The sequence below is a fragment of the Zingiber officinale genome, chromosome 1A (assembly GCF_018446385.1).
Source record: "Zingiber officinale cultivar Zhangliang chromosome 1A, Zo_v1.1, whole genome shotgun sequence".
In the NCBI taxonomy this organism is placed as follows: Eukaryota; Viridiplantae; Streptophyta; class Magnoliopsida; order Zingiberales; family Zingiberaceae; genus Zingiber; species Zingiber officinale.
Window position 1 is genome coordinate 156,262,794 of NC_055987.1, and position 21,302 is coordinate 156,284,095.

Here is a 21,302-nt window from a genome sequence, read left to right on the forward strand (position 1 = left end):
TTAACCTACAAAATTTGACATATTGAGTTCAACTAAGGGGTTGTGTGATGTATAAGGAATCAAATATAGCCCAAGTGGGAGATTGTAGGATTAAGTCTACATGAGTGGACTAAATCCAATTAAATCAACATGAAAGGACTTAATCTCCATAAGATGAGCTTACACTTATTAACACACACAACTAATTACATTAAAGAAAATAAACCTTAATTAAGTGATCTAATGCTTAATTGCATATAAAAAGAGTTTGAATTAAATGAATGTGGATTCAATGTATAGATTCAATAATCCGGTTCATTAATATTGATGAGTTATTAATGAGAGATGAGCTTTATGGTGGATAGTGCCCATAAGTTGGGCTGGGTGTATAAAGAAAGAGATATGGTTCATTAGGGCATACTTGAATGTTGCTCTCTTACTCTTGCTTCTTCTCTCCCATTGAGAAGGATCTTGAGTTGTTGGCTCAATCCCATGGAAGACATCCACTGCATTTGCAGGATCTCCAGTGACAAGTAAGAAGCAATAGTCCTTTACGATGGATTCAGATCAATCCTTCACTAATTATTGTTTTGTTTTATAATATTACTTTAGAGATTGATGATAACTAAATTCTATTGTAAATATATCTTTCAATTCATTATTGATGTATTATAATTCTTACAGAAGTTGCTTGCAAGTTCCAAGCGCCGAAATGCCATGAATTTGTTCCATCATATCCTATAAGTAAGCATGTGTCTACAGGCTAGCAGAATTTAGCCATGTCAGATGACACTAAATTGAACATGTTAACTATTAATAAAGAGTTACCACGGCACATGCACATGCAACTGTTAAAGATATTACAGTGAGTCGATCGTCCACGCATCGTATGTTAAATTGATGAGATTACATACTACACTTGGTCTTATCCAGAAGGTCACTGAAGGTATTTTTGCATATCTAATCGATACTTTGAATCTCACTTTCTCCCTTTTCAAACAATAATGACAAAGCTGTTAGATCTTGATATCTTATCACCTAAACATCAGATTATTAGCTTCCTAATGCTACTATTTAGGTTCATCTGTTGGAACTAGCTACGAGCTTATTTTAATTTTTCTTGAAAGAACTGTTTTAGATCACTAAATGATTCCTCTTTATCTTCAAGAGAGCTGAATCACCTCTCATTATTTCTGGGATTCCATTAAGCACTATTTTCCAGTGACTCTTTGGCACTAATCCAAATCTAATTAGTACTTGTACTAGCCGAATATTAATCCTATAACTCTTAAACATAGGCACCACTTAAACACACAATCCTCTTTCATGATTAAGATTCTATATACTTTATAATAAACTAAGTTGATTGTGATTACAGCAAGCAACATTAAGCTAAAGGTCTAGCGCTCAGATCTATTTTCAAGATATTTTTTGAAAGTTGGGTAGGCCGAACGAAAAACAAGGATGCCAAAGGAAAAGGACATGAAGCTCTTTGAACACTAATTTAAAATTAGTTCTCACCAACCAATTTCTGATGGCAGTGGTTCAAAGTGATATAGAACAAATGTGGACTCATTGGTCCTAACTTTGCGGTCAGTAAATGATCTTCACTCTCATCTTTCACTGCCTGTGAAGCCAAACCGGCCATGTTGATCAAATTTGAATTGAATCAAATGGTCTGATCGATAAACTTTGGAAGAAGATTTTCAAGCTGTAAGAAGGGGAAAAAAATATTGGCTATTTTATTAATTTTTATCCTTGAAATTGTTCACTGATAAGTAATGTTTAGAAAACTTGTATCCTTTTCAAGCTCAATCATCATTTGTCCCTTCTCCTAATTAATTTATAAGGAACAGAATATTCTTGTGAAAATATGCTATTTTCTAGTTGTTGCTGATGATGCTTCACGCACTCATTGATCAAATGTGCAATCTATTGATTTCAAAGAACTTAGCTTGTGTTGGGTATACACTAGGAAATGATCATATTTGACCACATATAGTGACGAAACCTGACTCGAATGACCTATTCAACCAAGAAGACAGAAGAAACACTTCATGAGACAAGGATAACACAATTTGAATTGAGCCAATGGTCACACCAAGTCGACTCAATAGAATTTCTTTAAGAAAAAAATTATAGTAAGAATACAACGTTTTCTATTTTGTAACAAACATGCAATCTGATCGACTTGACCCAATGCATCCAAAAAAAAGCATCTAAACCAAATCCAATATATCTTGCCATCACCAAAAGGCTTCCCCTTCTCTATAAATGGTGATAGCCGACCTCAGAAACTCCCATAACTCACCAACCTTCTCACAACCAAATAGATGGGAGGAAATTTCTCATCATGTTTCACTCCCGACGCAAAGCCTACAAAGGTCAAAGAAGAAGCCGGAAACTACTACTGTCAGTGCGAACCGAGGCATATTGTCTCAAGAAAAATCCGTCCAAGAGATGAAGAAGGTTGTTCGGGTGACCCGGATGTGGACATCAAGGCCTCTGTCTTCATTGCTAATTTTCACAAGATTCTCTCCTTCCAGTATGAGACCAATCATTCAGTGGATACTCAAGGTCATGAAGCCACTTCTATCAGTTCCACAACTTGATACTAATAAGTACTGATCACTGTTTAATCTACTTTTGTTTGCTATATATAGTTTGATGAGTTTAGTTATGAGATGTATTTGCTATCTTGTATGATAATCGACGCCTTAGAGAAGTATCAAAGTGCTTTAAGTTTCAGTTTAATCTATTCATAATCCTTCAATGAGTTAGTGAAAATAAACAGCATAAATAAGAATATCAAGAGTTTGTTCTATAGTGTCCACTCGATAATTAAGAAGAATCATTGAGAATATCATAGAATATGAATTGAGAAGGAAAAGAAGCAAAAAAAAAAAAATCTTGGAAGTGCGAGCAAATAACTACAATCTGTCGTGTACTCTCTGACCATTTTAACTATTTTCTTTTTCTTTTGTAATCAGTTGAGAGAACTCTTCACAGATGTTAATCATACTGTATCTTTTACTATTTAGTTTCCTGTTTCCCTTTGCTCTAGGCTTCATATTTAACTGCTAATTAGCATCCAAATGTTGTTCTTCAGAGAGAACCTAAAGTGTGCATGCTTTACATCTTTTAAGGTCTCCATCACTACTATAGGCCAAGCAAAAGACTTATTTGCACTCTTTTATTAATTATACCTCTTTTTGCCGGCTATTAGAAGCTATGTGCTATGCTGTGCTTCACGTTGTATGTTCCATAGTTCTAGCCTGTTGTATTTTTTTATCTTTTTTCAGAAAGAAAGCAGTTAGCTTGTCACAATGGTTTAAGCAATATATTAATGGATCTTTTAATATCCTTAGCTAATCAAACTCATGATAGTTATGATTAGACCATAAATATAGATTAGGAGATTTATTAATTGCTCAAAATTTGATCCCTCTTTGCTTAAAATATGAAAGTTCAAAAATAAAGATTTGCAATAACTTGTTGCAAAAGTGAATGAAAAAAATTAGATGAAATTGATTCTAATAAGATAGTCTCACATTGGAAGGGAACAATAGATGAAATTGATTTCGATATGAGCCAAAGAATACTCTTATATTGAAAATTTTTTAAGGCAATGTGTCTATTTATATAGAATCATAATTTGATAATATTGTAAATATATATGAATGAGAGACTCTTTTTTATGTGAATGTTTTTAATTGACTTGTGTACAAACACAACCTAGAAAACAAATATCTGCATCTCCAACTTGTTCTCCCAACTACATGATGCAACTTTCTAAATTGCTCATCATCCTGATCTAGGAAACGATTGTCCATCTCGACTCCCAAGTCATATAAAATTTCAAGTCTAATTTAAATTCTAAATTTTGATTGTAAAAATTTATATGTGTTTGGCCCAACATAACTAACATTTTATGTCAAACATTTTAATAATATTGTATCCCTAATGATCCTTTTAAGTTTATTTATGTTTTTTTAGATTTTTAATCCCTTAATATCATCAAACACTGTTGTTACTTTAAATGCATGATCTCTCAAATTATATATACATATATATTTTTAAATTTTAAGTCTCCAAGACCATCAAATATTTTTTTGACCAATTGTTTTTTGGCCTAAATGTCTTGGATTTGCATCGAATGCATGTATTGTAAGTTCACTTTTAGTAAAAAAAAAATATTTAATAATTGTAAGAGTTTGAATTAGTGCTAAGTTGGTAAAAATGTTAAATAATTTGGATTTACACCAATTTAATACTTTTCCTCCTGAGTCTATGTGTATATTTGTTTAGTTGATTTAGTTAAATTCAAAGAAATAATTTGATTAAATAGTAACGGAATGCCTCGCACTTTATCTACACCTTTGTTTGAATTGAATATTTTTTTTTATAGTGAAGTGTTCAAGTTTTATCCGATTAATCCTGAAAGTAAACGACATTCTCTTTTGAATTAATTATCAGGTAAATCGGAATTACAATTTATGCACATTTAGAGATTAACCTCCAAAAATATTAATCCCTATTGAAATTCAAATTCCCATTCTCTTATTTATTCTTAAGTGTTTTACTACTACACTATAGAGATAATATCATCCATTTTAATTATATATTAGAAAATCAAATCTTAATCCTAGTAGCTCTTTCTAGAATCTAGCTATATCACTTAATCTAAATTTTATTTATTCGATCCAATCAAGAGTGCAAGATCGCCTTAAATCAACTCCAAATTTTTTACTGAAAACATTATTTTAATTTCTAGTCTCTACTGTTAAGGATAAGTTTTAATGCTTCCTAGTCTAATTCTCATTACTGTCTATTCTATACCCTATATATATATATATATGAATATATATATGTGGGGAATATCTTGAGTCAAAGATTCATGTCTAGCCCTATCCAAATCTTAAACTTACATTTGGAAGAAAGATATGATGCCTTTTTTTTTTTCATTTTTTAAAGATTACTTATCAATGTGATTTGCAAAATGAAAATCAATAGTAAAGATTTTAGTAACTATGGTAAAGTGAAGGCACATTTCCAATCATATAGGACATGTATACAAGAATCAGTAGATCAAATGAACTGATTGTATGAGCAAACTAGAAAGAAAAAAAAAATATTTAATGGAGTATTTTGGAGATATTAGCTATTAAAAATTCAATTTAGGAGGTCTTTAATATTAGGATTTTATTGGACCTTTTAAAATTAGTGGGTTTTTTTTTTGAACTTCAAAGTATCGATAAACATAGTTAGGTTTATCTTATTAGAGGCGTGGTGGCATATGTTGCCCATCCGGTAAGTGATTCGTTATATTATTAAAGCATAGAAGGAAAAAATTGATGTCCGAATAGTGTACTGATTGTTGCTAAAGTTGATAGGATGTTATAAACGAGTCAAGTTGAATTAAATTTTATAGTATTCAAATTTGTTTGATAAGGTAATTGAGTCAAATTTAAAATAAATTAAGTCGTTGAAATGATTATTCAAACTTAATTTAGTTTCTTTTTAAAGAGTTTGAGGTTAGTTTAAATTTAATTTGAGCTTAGTTTATTTAAATATTATTGAGCTCTCAGTTCAAGCGTGTTTAATTATTTAAAAATTTTATATTTTAAAATTTATTTAATTGATTATTAAACTTGATAATATAAATTTATTTATTTATTTTAAAATTTCCTTTCATTACTTAAAATATTGATGATAATTTTATTAATAAGCATCATCTATAAATAACATTGTTTATAAACATTATTAATGAATAATTTATAATATTTATTCATAAATATTATATATATATATATATATATATTCAAATTTAATCATTTAATTTAATAAATTATTTAAATTTCTTTATTTAATTAATTTTTATGGATTAAACTAATATAAATAAATTCTTACTAAATTGAATATCTGCTCCCAAACGTTGGATTACCGTAAGTAGAAAGATGCTAACTTTAATTTAATAAGAAGTAAAGTCATTGAATAATAATAAAGATGAGAAAGATAAAAGCCTTTAAAGAAAATAAATTATTGTTGTCATTAACTATTAAGGGTTGGATGACAAAAGTATGTGAAGTTGTTGTCGATAATGCAAATCAATTTTTTAAATACTTTCTCCGTTAAAAGTTATAACAAAGAAAGGATTTTATAAAGAAATCAAAATTTTTTTTTAAATACTTTCTCCGTTAAAAGTTATAACAAAGAAAGGATTTTAAAAAAGAAATCAAAAAAAATATATAGGGGTGTTATAATAATACTGAAATCACAAGGGTCTTCATGGAAATCAGAGAAACTTCGCTAGCATATTGCAAATTTATCCTTGTGGAACGCTGTATAAATGTATAAAAACCCTTGCGCCTCCCAGGACTAAAACCTTAGCCGCCACGCGTCGCCGTGCTTTCTGCCCAAGCTTTGGTTGCTCTCATAATTTCAGGGGAATCGTCGAGATACAGAAGGAGATAGACAAGGATGGGGAGCGACAGTGAGAACGGAAAATCTTTGAAGGAGAGGAAGAAGTTGATGTCCGTCTCCCCGATTGCCAAACCCTTAGCCGGAAAGAAGTTATGCAAGCGGATCCTAAAGCTCGTCCGACGAGGTATCCTCCTCGATTATTTCAAGTAATGTTTTGTATCTCTGATTGGGTCGTCAGTGTTAGCCTGTATCGCCCAGTTATTCTGGCTTTTAGGGATATGGAGATCATTTTTGCATGTTGGTTTTGGGTCATACGGAAAAAAAAAAAATCCTTTTGCCTACCGAAAACTTGTTTTTGATCCTGAAATGTTCTTATTATCCACTGAAATTATACATGAACATCTCATACCAGTATATTTAAATATTCAATTAAAATTTGGAAAGGTCTTCCTTTGTGGCAGGTGCTATATTTTTGCATTTTCATGATTTGGTATTACAATCACCTATTAACTATTACCATCAAGAAGCACAACTAATCCTCATACCCCAGAAGCAATCCAAATATTGTTTTTTTAATCTGTTCTCATTTGTGGAGGCAATGTTAATTTAACATTGTTTTTGCAGATTGTGTGTTATTGCTGGGAATATATCTCCTATTGACGTGATTACCCATGTGCCCATCTTACTGGAGGAAGCTGACATTCCTTATATCTATGTTCCTTCAAAAGAGGTTTGATTGATGCATCTTGTTTCCTTTGTCTTCTTAAATTCTCCTTTGCAGATCCATTTAGTTCAAGCACATGTACTTTTACACAATTCAATTTTTTAGAGGATGCATGAACCTTTGCAGCATTTTTTAACCACTTTGGGCCTGAGTATTCTCCGGACTGGATGTTATTTTTATCTCGCATTTTGAAGCAGATGGAATTGTTAGAGGAAATTAGAAACCAAGGGTTGCATTTATGAAAAAGAAAGCTTGCAAAAGATTTAATTGCCTAGATAACTAGGATGGTTTCTATTTTTGTGGTGACTAGAGCTATCATGCGCTCTACATTCATTTTATATTCCTTTTATAAATTTCCCCAATACTTGTTACATTCTCTGAATCATTCACCTTATCTTGTGTGCTTGCCATTTTTTGTTAGTCAAACAGCAAGACTGACTACGGAGATTCTCCTTGCACCATGCTCTTCAACTCTTGGCAATAGCCTGCCTATTTCTCCTGTGAGTAGACACTGATCCAAATCAAATCATTTAACCATGAAGCAACTGATAGTGAGATAGAGGCTGCTGCATGATCTGTTCAGGACTCTACTTCTATCTATGCCTTTGTTTTTGTTCCCCTTTTATAATTCTTCTTTCAACATAGGATCTTGCAGTTGCTGGGGTTACCAAGAGGCCAACTTGCTGCGAATTGGTGACAACTAAACCAATCAAAGGCGAGCTGACGCAGGATGTACAAGAGAAGCTGCAGGCAGATTACAACCAGGTCGTTGCAGAAGTGAAGGAGCTCACAGCTTCCCTCTTCTGAATGTTCTAAACGTCCAAGTCTGGTACACATCATGTTTGCAGTTCTTACATACGAGCAGTTTCTTCCACTTCTATTGTAAGCCTAATCCTTCCACAGCTATCTGTAGATGCCTAATAAAAGACAGTAATAGAAAAGGGTTGATTAGTCGTAGGCCAGTTTGTATGCCAATTAAGCTTCGTCAACTGTGGAGTCTTGATCTTAAGTTAGGATTGATTTTGGATGCCAACCATTAGTTCTTCCTACTTTGACTCGATATCCAGAAGCAAGAGTTTTGAAGATATCCATCACTGCATGTTGATTAGTAGGATCTTATTGTAATATTGGTATTAAACATCAGATTGAAGTCCTTGTTAACTAGTTGCGAGGTTAGTTCTTTATCCTAATGTGACTGATCTTTGTTAATTGACAAAATTTTGAACACTTTAAGATTGCTTTCGCAACCTAGTATTAGTTTATCAACTGGTATGGATGCATCTATTGGCAAGAGTATGTTCAAGAAACTGATTGGAGGGAAAGTTAGTAACCCTGTTTTCTTCGAGAAAATGGGAGAATAGGAATCAATATTTTTTTTAATAAATTCTTTTGATACACCCAGAAATGGCATAGGAAATTTTTTTAACGAGTCCTTATTTTTCATTGCTGTACTCTTTGCATGCTTTCTTGCTCGCTCTCTTGATGCAGCCGTTGCATTAGCTTGCGAAGTGTTCGTCGGATTGCCGGAACATACTAGGTGACTGCAAATGAGTGACGTTGGGTTTATTATAAGGTATTTGGTTAATGAATTTGGGAATAAAATTTTGAAATCATTTCTAAAGAATTTGGAACGGATAAAATTCAAGTAAAGTGAATACATTTCCGATTCTTTATGCCATGGGTGCAGTTTAAAAAAATATTATTTTATTTTTTCTATAAAAGGCATTTTTTGTCCTAAGTAATTGCTCTTTATCTTTCTCTCTTCGCTCGTGATGGATGAGCGGTCATGTCATGTGCGATAATATCATCGGCTCTTTAGCATAAGTCGTCGTAGGCTAGTAACTCATACTCGTACGTTGTTGCCTTCTCTTTGTTTTGTCTGCCGTCCCTTTCCATCAGTAGTGAACCTCTTTTCTCTTCTTCTGTTGTCGTGTGCTTGGAATGCATCGACGTCAAATTACAAAGCTGAAAAAAAAAAAATCAAAACTTTGGTGGTGCCTTATGCGAAGGAACCAATAACATGTTCAGAAAAGGACCAAGGTCCCTTCTCTCACATGGATCGGAGAGAGTGTAGCGAAGCCAAAGAAAGAGAGGGATGGGTTGACAGAGAACATAGGAAGAAAGGAGTGATGCAAGGGAATGTTATGTGGTAATTAGAAGGGAGTCAAATGGATAAAGCAACAGTAAGACCATCTTTTTTTTAGATATATATTGATTTATTATAAAATTTTGAAAAAAGTTTTGAAAAATAAATTGATATTTGAAAAATGAATCTATACCTAATCGGAACTTATAAACCAAATAGCAATATTAAAATGGTTAAATCCATTTTCATTCTAATATACTATCAAATTCATTCTCATTCTTATTCTTACACCCAAACCAAACGCCTAATTCCTTGATTTCATGACAAATTTAAATAGATTATATTTCTTTCATAAGATTTACATTATAAAATTAGATATGTTAGCTCGATCAAAATCTAAAATTATAATATTTCTTGATTTTCAATTAATCATAATTAAATTTTTAAAATTTTGACCATGCTTTTCTAGCTAAACTGTGATTGTAAACTAATTGAGTTGGGTTTGACACGATGAGTTCAACCTTAGCTATAGTTTTCTATCAGATCTCCCTGTCTTCTTCGGCTATACCAATCGAGTAGAGAAATGTAAAGGTAACTATATATATAAAAAAAGATGTACATAAAAGAATTTATTGCAAAGGTGTCTTGCTTGAGGTCACATAGATAATAGATTCCCCGCCACAGGCTCAGGTTTCTTTTTCTTATATTCCCATTAGAATAACTTCTTGTGTTTTTTTTTAATTGGTACAATTGATCCTATCCGAAAGCGGAGAAGATGGTTAGCTAAAGATGTGGCTCTGTAGTTGACTAGATGAAGACTTCGCGTGGTTCTGCAAGACAAAAAGCGTTAATGTCGGATTCGGAAAGGGTACCTGGAGTTGGCTCTCCAATGTTCAAGTCAGTCCTTCGCTTAGTAAAGAATAGTAGAAAACTATAGCTAGAGCGTGTAGAATAACAAAATTACGCATACCTCCGCATGTAGATAAGAAGCTTTTTTTATAGTATCACAGTAGTATTTATGTACACATTTCAAAATATATGCACGTTTTCCAAAATATCTTAGGAAAATATAAGTCAAAAAGCGTCCCTTATTAGTACCAAAATGGATTTAGATATCTTCACAATGACATAATATTATCCACTTTAAGCTTAAGCCCTTATGATTTTATTTTTTGGATTCTACCCAAAAGACCTCATATCAATGGATATATCTTTTCCTTATAAATTTATAATCTTTTCCATGTATTTTCAATGTAGGACTTTGTTTGCAATCTCGCAACCCAACAATCCCCCCTCAAACGAAGGACCACAGGCTTCCCACGTCCTATTCTTGACCCACCAGGTCTTCCTGCCCCTCGGTCCATCCGATCTACTAGAACTTCCTGTCTGATGTCTGGTCCTCTTGATCCGGACATGGGTGCCCCCACTTCTTTCGTTCAAGGTCAATATTCCACTCACATGGTTTAATTGGACCATGACTCTTGTGCACAGTTGGCGATTAGTCCTTCTGGCAGTCCGGACTCTGATATCAATTGTTGGAACTAAAATAGATTTAGATATCTCCATAGTGAGATGATATTGTCCACTTTGAGCCTAAGCCTCCATGATTCTATTTTTGACTCTACTTAAAAGGTTTGACACCAATAGAGATATTTTTCTCTTATAAATCTAAAATCTTTTTCATATATTTTTAATGTGAGACTTTATTTGCAACCTTGCAACCCAACATCCCTGACACTTTTCCTTAAGCGTGCACACAAATCTCTGATGCGATAGGCTGAAAACTTCTAAAGCATAATTTGGCTACTGGATATGCTCCGTTGTCAGGGGCACAAACCTCCAAAAGGGTATGATGAGATATGTAGGTGGGTCCCACTATAGCCCGACTGAGAACTGATCAGAGGATGCTCAACAAGGAAGTTACTACTCGGTCATGCTGAAGAGAGTTATCTTCCTTTATTCCACCTTTCTGTTGTCAGAGGGTTGTCTTTCATTCGACCGACCATGGCATCCGGCCGGGACTAGGGTTCGGGGGATTTACGCCTTATCTGTTACCATAGTCACAGGCTCCCCGCGGCCAACCATCCAAATAGTCACGTTCGACCGGTCGTGTAGCCCGTTCAGCCCACTACACCTAGTCGGGTGACCTGTAATTTGACTATTTTTTTACTTTGACCTTCACATCAATCGTTCTTTTCTACTTTGACTCATCTTCTGTGGGCCCCTTTTCATCATTGTATCCCTTATAATTTATATCGGGAGCCTAAAGCAAATGCAACTAAATACATTTCAGGAATATCAAAAAAATATTTTTCCCATTTCATTTCCATTGCTAATATTCAAGAAGACAAAAGTTCATTTGCACTATTTTCATTTAAAATCAATACTATATTACAAAATTTCCTAATACTAAATGAGAAATTGGATAATAAAAATCCAAAAGTTATTTGGCTGCATCATTACATATTTTAAAATTTTCACAAATACTACTACAAACATTTCATTGTTGTGAAAATAGATATATATTAGCATTATTAATATTTTATGTAAAAAATAAACATAAATAAATTTTGTAATAATTGATATGTTGAATTTAATATGTTGGTACATTATGTGAAAAATTTTTAGGTTTCATTCTATTATTTTTATAAAAGTTGCCCCCTGATTTTATTATAGATGAATGTGACCATAAATAGGAAATAACATTTCTAATTAGTTTAATATTGTTTGTTAAAATTTTTAATCTATCTTGAGCACATAAATTTAAAACATGACAATGCAACGAATATGAAAAAAATAAACAACCAATAATAGATTGACATATAAATTTTAGTTCTTCAATACTAGTGGTATTAGAACTAGTATTATCAAATGATAATGAAAATATTTTATAAGTTAATCCATATTCTTTTAAAATTAAACATAATAATTATGAGATGTTGTGAACACTATGTGATTCATCAAAAACTCTATAACAATCTTTTTTGGATATTCCAGGAATTATCGATCCAATGACAAATCACACTCATATATGAATGTGTTTGCGATCACTCCAAATATTGAAACATAAAGCAACTTTATTATTTAATTTACTAAATTATTTAATTAAATTTTTCCCTTATTTTACTAATTTTTAATTGTACGAGTAAGTATAGTTTTAGGAATACATTTAGCAGATGGATTAAGAAATTTTTTATAAAAAACTTCAAACGTGTATTTAGATTCAAAATTAAATGAAAGATGTTCTACAGAAACAAATCTAGCTAATAATTCTTTTAATTTATTATCATAATATAAAAATAAACTAAAATCACTACTTCCACTAATGGAAAATCTAGATAATTATGTTTTAGCACAATCAATTCCATATTCTATTGGGTGCTTCACTTCTATGTATCGTTCCAACGACCCATAGTCATCGCCAACTTAGAATTTGTAGGAAGTATTACAATATTTACATTTTGCACGCAATTCTCCTAACGGAAGAGTGATATTATCAAAATGTTTAGTAAAAATAGAATATTTTAAAGGAGGAACTTCCCGGACCTTAGAAGTAATTACATTAGTACTTCCTTGTGTTTTGTGTGTCATAGTCGAATTTAGAATTTTCTCGGTCTCATCATCGGTGGATTGAATGTTCAGAATCACTATTTCCTTGCCCCCCCCCCCCCCCCCCCCCCCCAGATCAAGATAATGAGGATGAACCTCCTCGCCCTCGGCCTTCTTTTTGCCCTCAACATCCTTCCATTGTAATCGGAACTCGAAAGAGGAAGCCGAAAGTGTGTTGAGTTGGAGTCAAAAGCTTATAGATATTGTGGAATTTAGAATAAGTAGAGAAGATGTGAGTGAAAATAATGAAATGAACTCTCTATTTATAGAGTTTAGAGAGTAACTATTGACGGGTGGCTCATATTTGGATGAAGGTCAATGTGATAGCTGCTATGGAAAAAAATCTATTAAAATTTTTTATAATAAAATTCTGTTACGATTTTATATAACAAAATTCTGTTATGATTTTTCATAACAGAATTCTGTAGTAATTTTTCATAACAAAATTTTATTATAATTTTACCGGTTCTGGGGTTTATGCATTATTTATAGGGATCATTGTAAACCTATTGTACAATAATAATCATTAGATGTGATTCTTTTGTGTAGAGAGAATTCTAATAAAACTTCGGCCCTTTTGTGGAGTAGGCATACCGCCGAACCATGATAACTCTTCTTCTTTCTCTTCTTCTCCTTCCTCGTGTTTGATCTCCTTTTGTGCGTCTTTGTCTTGTTGCTCTACGTTCTCTTTTCTCTCTTCCTCTTCTTACGCACGTTAGAGGTTGAGAGGTGTTGCCCTCTCTCAACAATTGGTATCAGAGCTACAAGTTTTGATGGATTTCTTCAACACGTCGGGGATGACTTCTGTGAATTTTAATATGATGAAGTTTGATAGAATCGAAAACTTCAGATTATGGCAGAGAAGAGTCAAGGACTTGTTGGTACAACAAGGCATGGTGAAAGCGCTAAGAGAAAGGAAATCGGAAAGCATGGAGAGATCAGATTGAGAAGAACTTCAGGTGAAGGAAATAGCAATAATTAGGATTTATCTTACAGATGATGTGATGTACCACGTCATGAACAAGGAGTCATTGATGGCAGTTTGGCAAAAGCTGGAAAGTCAGTACATGTCAAAGTCATTGACAAACAAGCTGTATCTCAAGTAGAAATTATTTGAGCTGAAGATGACAGAAGGAACCGATCTGAGCCAATACACAACATATTCAATCAGATTGTGAGTGATCTGAAGCGGGTTGATGTGAAGATCGAAGACGAGGACAAGGTGCTGATGTTGTTGAATTCTCTATCTTCATCTCCTACGTACGAGAATTTGGTTACTATTTTGATGTAGGGTAAGGGTTTAGGGAGATCATAGGTGCGTTGTTAGGTTTTCACCAAAGGAAAAAACAAGCGATGAAGTTTCTAATGGAGAAGAACTTTTGGTAAATAGCAACCAAGAGCGTGGTAGGAGCAAATCTCGACATGGATCGAGTAACAACAACAAGACTCGTTCTAAATCATGAAGGAAGAAGGTGATCACGTGCTACAAGTGTAGAGGCAAAGGTCATATCAAGAGAGATTGTTCGGAGATAAAGAAACATGTTGCAAAGAACAAAGGTAGTTTGGTAAAGTCTGCAAACATAGTTAAAGAAGAAAATTCAGAGAGCGGTGATGTAGATATATTATCAGTTATATCGAGTTCGGAGTAGTTGACAGATGCATGGATTTTAGACTCTGCATGTTCATATCATATGACTCCAAACAAGGATTGGTTTGACACTTATAGGGCAGTGGATCTTGGTTCAGTGTTGATAGAAAATGATACGTCATGCAAAGTTATCGGCATAAGAACGTCTAAATCAAGATATTTGATGGTGTGATCAAAATTTTATGTGATGTCAGATATATACCAGAGCTAAGGAAGAACTTGATCTCACCAGGCACACTGGATGGTATTGGTTGTAATTACAAATCAGTGAGCGGGATGATGAAGGTTAGCAAGGGAGCTCTGATGGTAATGAAAGGATAAAAGACAGCAGGAAACATCTACAAGTTGATAGGGACTACAGTTGTAAGTGGAGTCTAAATCAGACAATACAGTCTTGTAGCATATACGGCTAGGGCATATAGATGAATGTGGGATGCTAGAACTTCACAAGAGAGATTTGTTGAAGGATGTCAAAACGTGTAAGTTTGAATTCTGTAAATTTTGTGTTCTTGGGAAATAAAGAAAAATATAATTCAAGATGACAATAAACAAGACGAAGAGAATTCTGGACTATGTACATATGGATCTCTAGGAACTAACCAGTGTAGCATCACATGGAGGACACTTGTATTTTGTAAGTTTTACTGATGATTTCTCACGAAATGTCTCGGTATACTTTATGTGTCACAAGTCAGAAATTTTTGCAAAGTTTAAACTGTGGAAAATTGAAGTGGAGAACCAGACCGAAAGAAAGATCAAATGACTTAGGTTAGACAATGAGACTAAGTACATAGATTCAAAGTTTCAAGAATTTTGTGAGCAGCATGTGATAATGAGACATTTCTCGGTTCGCAGGACACCTCAACAGAACAGGATAACGGAAAGGTTGAATAGGACAATTATTGAGAAGGCAAGATGTCTCAGGCTGAATGCAGGGATTGCAAAGAATTTCTAGGTGAAAGCGGTTAACATGACATGTTATCTCATTAATAGATCATTAAGGGCAGCACTAGAAGGCAAAGTATTAGAGGAAGTATGGACAGGGAATCAAGTAGATTATTCTCATCTTCAAGTTTTTGGATGTCCTGCCTATATGCATATATCTAGTGAGCAAAGATCAAAGATGGATGTGAAGTTAAAGCAGTGCATTTTTTTTTGGGTATCAGAAAGGAGTTAAAGGCTTCAAACTTTGGGATTCTAAGGCAAGTGGTGATCAGCAAAGATGTGGTGTTTGACAAGAAAACTATGCTACAGTGTACTCAAGAAGAATGAAAGGAAACACCACAAAGCAACATGGAGAAAGATGTTTACAGATGGAGCTAGAGACTCATAACTCCGGTGATTCTAGCTCAGAGCACACGGAGCATCACACTATAGCTGGTGGCAAAACGAGATAAGTCGTAAAATCACCCACCAGATATGGATTCAAAGACTTGGTATCTTATGCCCTTATTGTTGATACAGTCTGACCTGGCTGTTGTTTTGATGTTGACACTGATTTAAGTTTGTATCAGATGCTAATTGAACTCGGATTGATTACTGATCAAGGTTGATCATGTGGAAGGGAAAAGTCCAAGTTGGAAACTTGGCATGCGAAGTCGGAGAGGGCTCGGTAGCTCGTTCTCCGGACTGTGGTCAGAGAGGGCTCGGGAGCTCGTTCTCTGGACCACATGGAAAGTCGGAGAGGGCTCGGTAGCTCGTTCTCCAGACTGTGGCCAGAGAGGGCTCGGGAGCTCGTTCTCTGGACCACACGGAAAGTCGGAGAGGGCTCGGTAGCTCGTTCTCCGGACTATGATCAGAGAGGGCTCGGGAGCTCGTTCTCTGGACCGGATGTGGAAAGTCCTAGTGAGTGAAGCCAGGCAGACGGATAAGTCCTGGTGAGTGAAGCCAGACAGTGGGAAAGTCCTGGTGAGTGAAGCCAGGCAGTTGTGAAAACCCTAGTGAGTGAAGCTAGGTGAAAGTCCTGGTGAGTGAAGCCAGGCAGTGGGAAAGTCCTGGTGAGTGAAGCCAGGCAGTTGGAAAGTCCTGGTGAGTGAAGCCGGGCAGATTGGAAATCCTGGTGAGTGAAGCCAGGTGAAAATCCTAGTGAGTGAAGCTAGGTGAAAGTCCTGGTGAGAGAAGCCGGGCAAGGAAAAATCCAGATGGATCAAGGCTGATCGGACATCTGGTGTTGTGAAGGTCAAGAAGATCAAGGGAGTGACCGGATACTTGGCACGAAGAGAAAAGTCCAAGTGGGTCAAAGGGATTGACCGGACACTTGGTGGGGAGTCTTAGCAGGTCAAGGGAGTGACCGGATGCTAAGCATGATGTACCAACAGGTCAAGGTTGACCGGATGTTGGTTTGGAAGGCTTGGGACTTGGTTTGGGTAAAAACCAAGCTCTGGATCGATCAGTGGATCGATCCAGTGATACATGGTATCCGGATCGGTGCGGTGACCGATCGGTAACAAACAGTAGCCTCTTGAGTGTTATCTCGATCGGTGCGGACCGATCGAACAACGATCGAAGGCAAGTTCGGGAGAAAAGGAAGGACATGCATGCTGATCGGTCCTGGACCGATCAAAGGCTCGATCGGTCCCGGGACCGATCGGTCTTCTGGACCGATCGAGACATAACTGATCGGTCGAGCTCGATCGGTCCCCAAGACCGATCAGGGGCAGTGTGGACCGATCAGGTTGGAGCTGATCGGTCCGAACTATCCGTTGGCTCTGGCGGTCTTACATCTTCTGCCTTCGGCTTCTTCTTCGCAGTGGATGCGAGGTTATAAAAGGAGATCGAGGTTGCTCTCTCTCTTCTTCTTCTCCCTTACGCTTCTTCTTGATCTTCTTCTTGCTTCTGCAAGTAATTGCTTCTGCTGTTCTAGAGCTTTGTTAAGCTCGCTTCCGAAGCTTGGCGTGAGCTTCCTCGACTTCTTCGACTGGTTTCAGCTGCTACTGTGATTCTGTGAAGTTGGTGCTTCATCTACAAATTTCAGTCGACGACGAGAAGGCAAGCAAGAGTTGTTACATTCATCTTTATATTTGTATCTTGCTGTGCTTCTTGTACTTGTACTCTGATCTTGCTGTTGCAAGAGTTTGTGGTGAGGTTTCTCCACCCAGAAGGAGTTCTTATTAGCCGATTTTTCGGGGACTCATCCACCGACGGATTGATAGGCTTCGTCCACCTTACGGACACGCCGAGGGGTAGGAGTTTCATCTCCGAACCTCGTTACATCGTTGAGTTCGAGTTCGAGGTTTGATCTTTCCTTTTTGTGTTTCTATTTAGTTATTTCCGCTGCGCTAACCCTAATCGTAGGAAGAAACGAAGAATTTGGGGCGGCTATTCACACCCCCCCTCTCTAGCCGCGACCATCGATCCTAACAAGTGGTATCAGAGTGAGGTTGAGAAACTCAAGAAAATACTTGAAAAATTCTCAACTAGCTCTAAGAACCTAGACATGATTCTAAATGCCTAAAGGGCAGTCTACAACAAGGCTGGATTAGGATACCAACCTAAGGAGTCTAGCTTTATTTCTTTAGTGTCAAGAACCCAATTTCATAGATCGCATGTTTCTAGGGTTCATGAGACTAGGAAGAAGGTAACAAAGGCATGGGTGCCTAAGTCTTTCATTGTAGATGCATTAGGTCCCAAGATTTGGGTACCTAAAACATCTATCTTTCGTGTCTTGTAGACAATGGTAAAGGGGGAGCGTCTATCAACTTGGTTTGTTGATAGTGGATGCTCCAAGCACATGACCGGGGACAAGTCACTATTTTCTACCATTCAAAACAAAAATAGAGGTAATGTGTCCTTTGGTAATAATGGTAGCCTTAAGGTTATAGGGGTTGGAGACATTCATATATCCGAATATCTCCAAATCAAGAATGTCCTTATAGTCAAGGGGATGACTTTTAATCTCCTAAGTGTCAGTCAATTGTGTGATACGGTTTACACAATTGAGTTTCATTCGAGTCAATGTCTAGTCAAAAACATTGACACACTTGACACGGTACTAGTAGGCACAAGGGTAGATAACATTTATCAAGTTTCTTTTAAAAGTGCTACTAATGCTCTTGCTAAGTGTTTCATGTCAAAAGAAGAAGAATCATGGCTTTGGCATAGGAGGTTGGCTCATGTGAACATGAAGAATATCCGGAAGCTGGTCAACAAAGGGTTAGTGCGAGGCTTACCAAGCATCAAGTACCAAAAGACCAAATTGTGTGATGCATGTCAGAAGGGTAAGCAAACTAAAGCGCCTCATAAAGGTAAAAGCGCTGTAAGTACAACTACTGCCTTAGACTTATTACATATGGATTTGTTTGATTGTAGTAGTGTTATTTCATTAAATGGAAGTAGATACTGTTTGGTGATTATTGATGACTTTACTAGGTATACATGGACTTTCTTTTTGAAAACTAAGGATCAAACCATAGATATTTTTATTTCCTTTTGTAGAAGAACTGAAAATGAAAAATCAACAACAATTAAAACCATTAGAAGTGATCATGGTGGGGAATTTCAAAATCATAGGTTTTTAGAATTCTGTCAAGAAAAGGGATATAGGCATGAGTTCTCTACTCCAAGGACCCCACAGCAAAATGGGAGAAAGAACCGAGTCTTACAAGAGGCTGCACGAAGTATGCTCAATGAGTACTCACTACCGAGTTACTTATGGGCTGAAGCTGTAAATACAGCTTGCTATGTGCAAAACCGAATCCTGATACATAGGTTTTTAGGAAAGACTCCCCATGAACTTTGGTTTGGAAAACCCCCTACAATTAAACATCTTAGGGTGTTTGGTTGTAAGGTGTTTATCTTGAACACCAAGGATCATCTTGGAAAGTTCACGGCTAAGGCTGATGAAGGGATACTGGTCGGGTACTCGCTCACCAGCAAAGCCTATCGAGTCTACAACAATAGGACTAAATTGATTGAAGAGTCCTCTGATGTAGCTTTTGAAGAAATCCCTAACTTAAATGATCAATCAAGGGATGTAGGAGAAATTCAATTTGAACTTAGAAGGCTAAGTTTGAATGATCGAAACATAGAAAGAGTCGAAGTTGACTCTGATGATGATGAGCAAAGGCAACAAAGAACTCAATCTGATCCTTTGCCTGATATTGAGTCCTTGCCTGTGCCTAGTGAGACCATTCATGAGGCACCACCAACACCAAGACAATCTAGGATAGCCACTAGTCATCCCCAAGACCAAATTGTGGGAGACATCCAACAAGGGGTTAGGACTAGGTCATTCTTTAGAAATGAGTCTAATGAAGTCGCATTGATTTCAGAGATTGAACCAAAATTAGTTGATGAAGCATTGCGCGATCCTGATTGGATCATAGCTATGCAAGATGAGTTAGGTCAATTTGAAAGGAGCCAAGTGTGGGACTTAGTTCCTAGACCTAAGAAGACCACCATTATTGGAACTAAATGGGTCTTCAAAAATAAGTTAAATCAAAAGGGAGAAGTTGTAAGAAATAAGGCAAGACTTGTAGCCAAGGGCTATAGTCAAGTCGAAGGTCTCGATTATGATGAGACTTATGCTCCCGTGGCCCGATTAGAGTCCATTCGTTTGATGCTAACTTTTGCTGCACATAGAGGTTTCAAGCTTTATCAAATGGATATTGTTAAATCTGCCTTCTTAAATGGCTTTATTAAAGAAGAAGTCTATGTTGAACAACCACCGGGGTTTGTGAATACCGAAGCTCCAAACCACGTGTACAAGCTCAAGAAAACTCTTTATGGGCTTAAACAAGCACCTCGAGCTTGGTACGAAAGGTTGTCAACTTACCTACTAGAAAAGAGTTTTGTGAGAGGTCAAATAGATCCAACACTATTTCTGCGTAGAGATGGTGAAAATATTTTTGTAGCCCAAGTATATGTCGATGACATAATTTGTGGCTCAAATAACAAGGACTATTTGAATGAATTTATCACTCACATGGAGAGTGAGTTTGAGATAAGTCTGGTGGGAGAATTGACTTTCTTCCTTGGACTTGAAATCAAACAAACTCGAGATGGCATTTATGTCCATCAGACGAAATACACTCAAGAGATGCTCAAGAAATTCAACATGAGTGACTCTAAGGAAGTGCCCACTCCAATGGCGACAAACACTCGTCTGGACAATGATGAGAGTGGGAAACCAGTTGATCTAACGCAATATAGAAGTATGATCGGTAGTCTTCTATATCTCACAGCTAGTCGACCTGACATACTCTTTGCTGTGGGCATGTGCGCTAGATATCAAGTCTGTGCCAAGGAATCTCATTTAATTGCAGTTAAGAGAATTCTGAGATACCTTAAAGGCACAATTAGAGTAGGTCTTTGGTATCCTCGTACTGAGTCTTTTGACTTGATAGGTTATACCGACTCCGATTATGCTGGGTGCAAATTGGATCGGAAAAGCACTAGTGGGGGTTGCCAATTTTTAGGTTCATCATTGATTAGTTGGTCAAGTCGGAAGCAACATTGTGTTGCTCTCTCCACGACCGAGGCTGAATACATTGCCATGGGAGAGAGTGTATCACAATTGTTGAGGATGATTCACACTCTAGAAGATTATGGACTTTCATATAAAGGAGTGCAAGTGTTGTGTGACAACATTAGCACAATAAACCTAACGAAAAATCCAGTCCATCATTCAAGGACAAAACACATTGAAGTGCGTCATCACTTCATTAGAGATCACGTAGCTAGGGGAGACATTGCACTCACATATGTTGAGTCAAAGTCAAACTTAGCCGACATTTTCACTAAACCCCTTCCGGAAAATGAATTTAGTCATTTAAGGAGAGAATTGGGGATGTGTTTGGCTCAATAGGCCATTAGGATTTCATCATGATCAATAA

The 21,302-nt window shown here is 36.0% G+C and overlaps 1 protein-coding gene across 1 annotated transcript; it reads left to right on the plus strand.

Moving 5' to 3' along the window:
- The first annotated feature begins 6,356 nt into the window (after nucleotides 1–6,356).
- LOC122038122 (H/ACA ribonucleoprotein complex subunit 2-like protein) lies at nucleotides 6,357–8,353 on the plus strand. Its single transcript, XM_042597730.1, has 4 exons — nucleotides 6,357–6,586; nucleotides 7,027–7,132; nucleotides 7,548–7,626; nucleotides 7,772–8,353. Exons 2-4 carry the CDS (start codon nucleotides 7,074–7,076, stop codon nucleotides 7,931–7,933), a joined length of 300 nt encoding a protein of 99 aa, XP_042453664.1. The 5' UTR covers nucleotides 6,357–6,586; nucleotides 7,027–7,073; the 3' UTR covers nucleotides 7,934–8,353.
- Nucleotides 8,354–21,302: the final 12,949 nt, after the last annotated feature.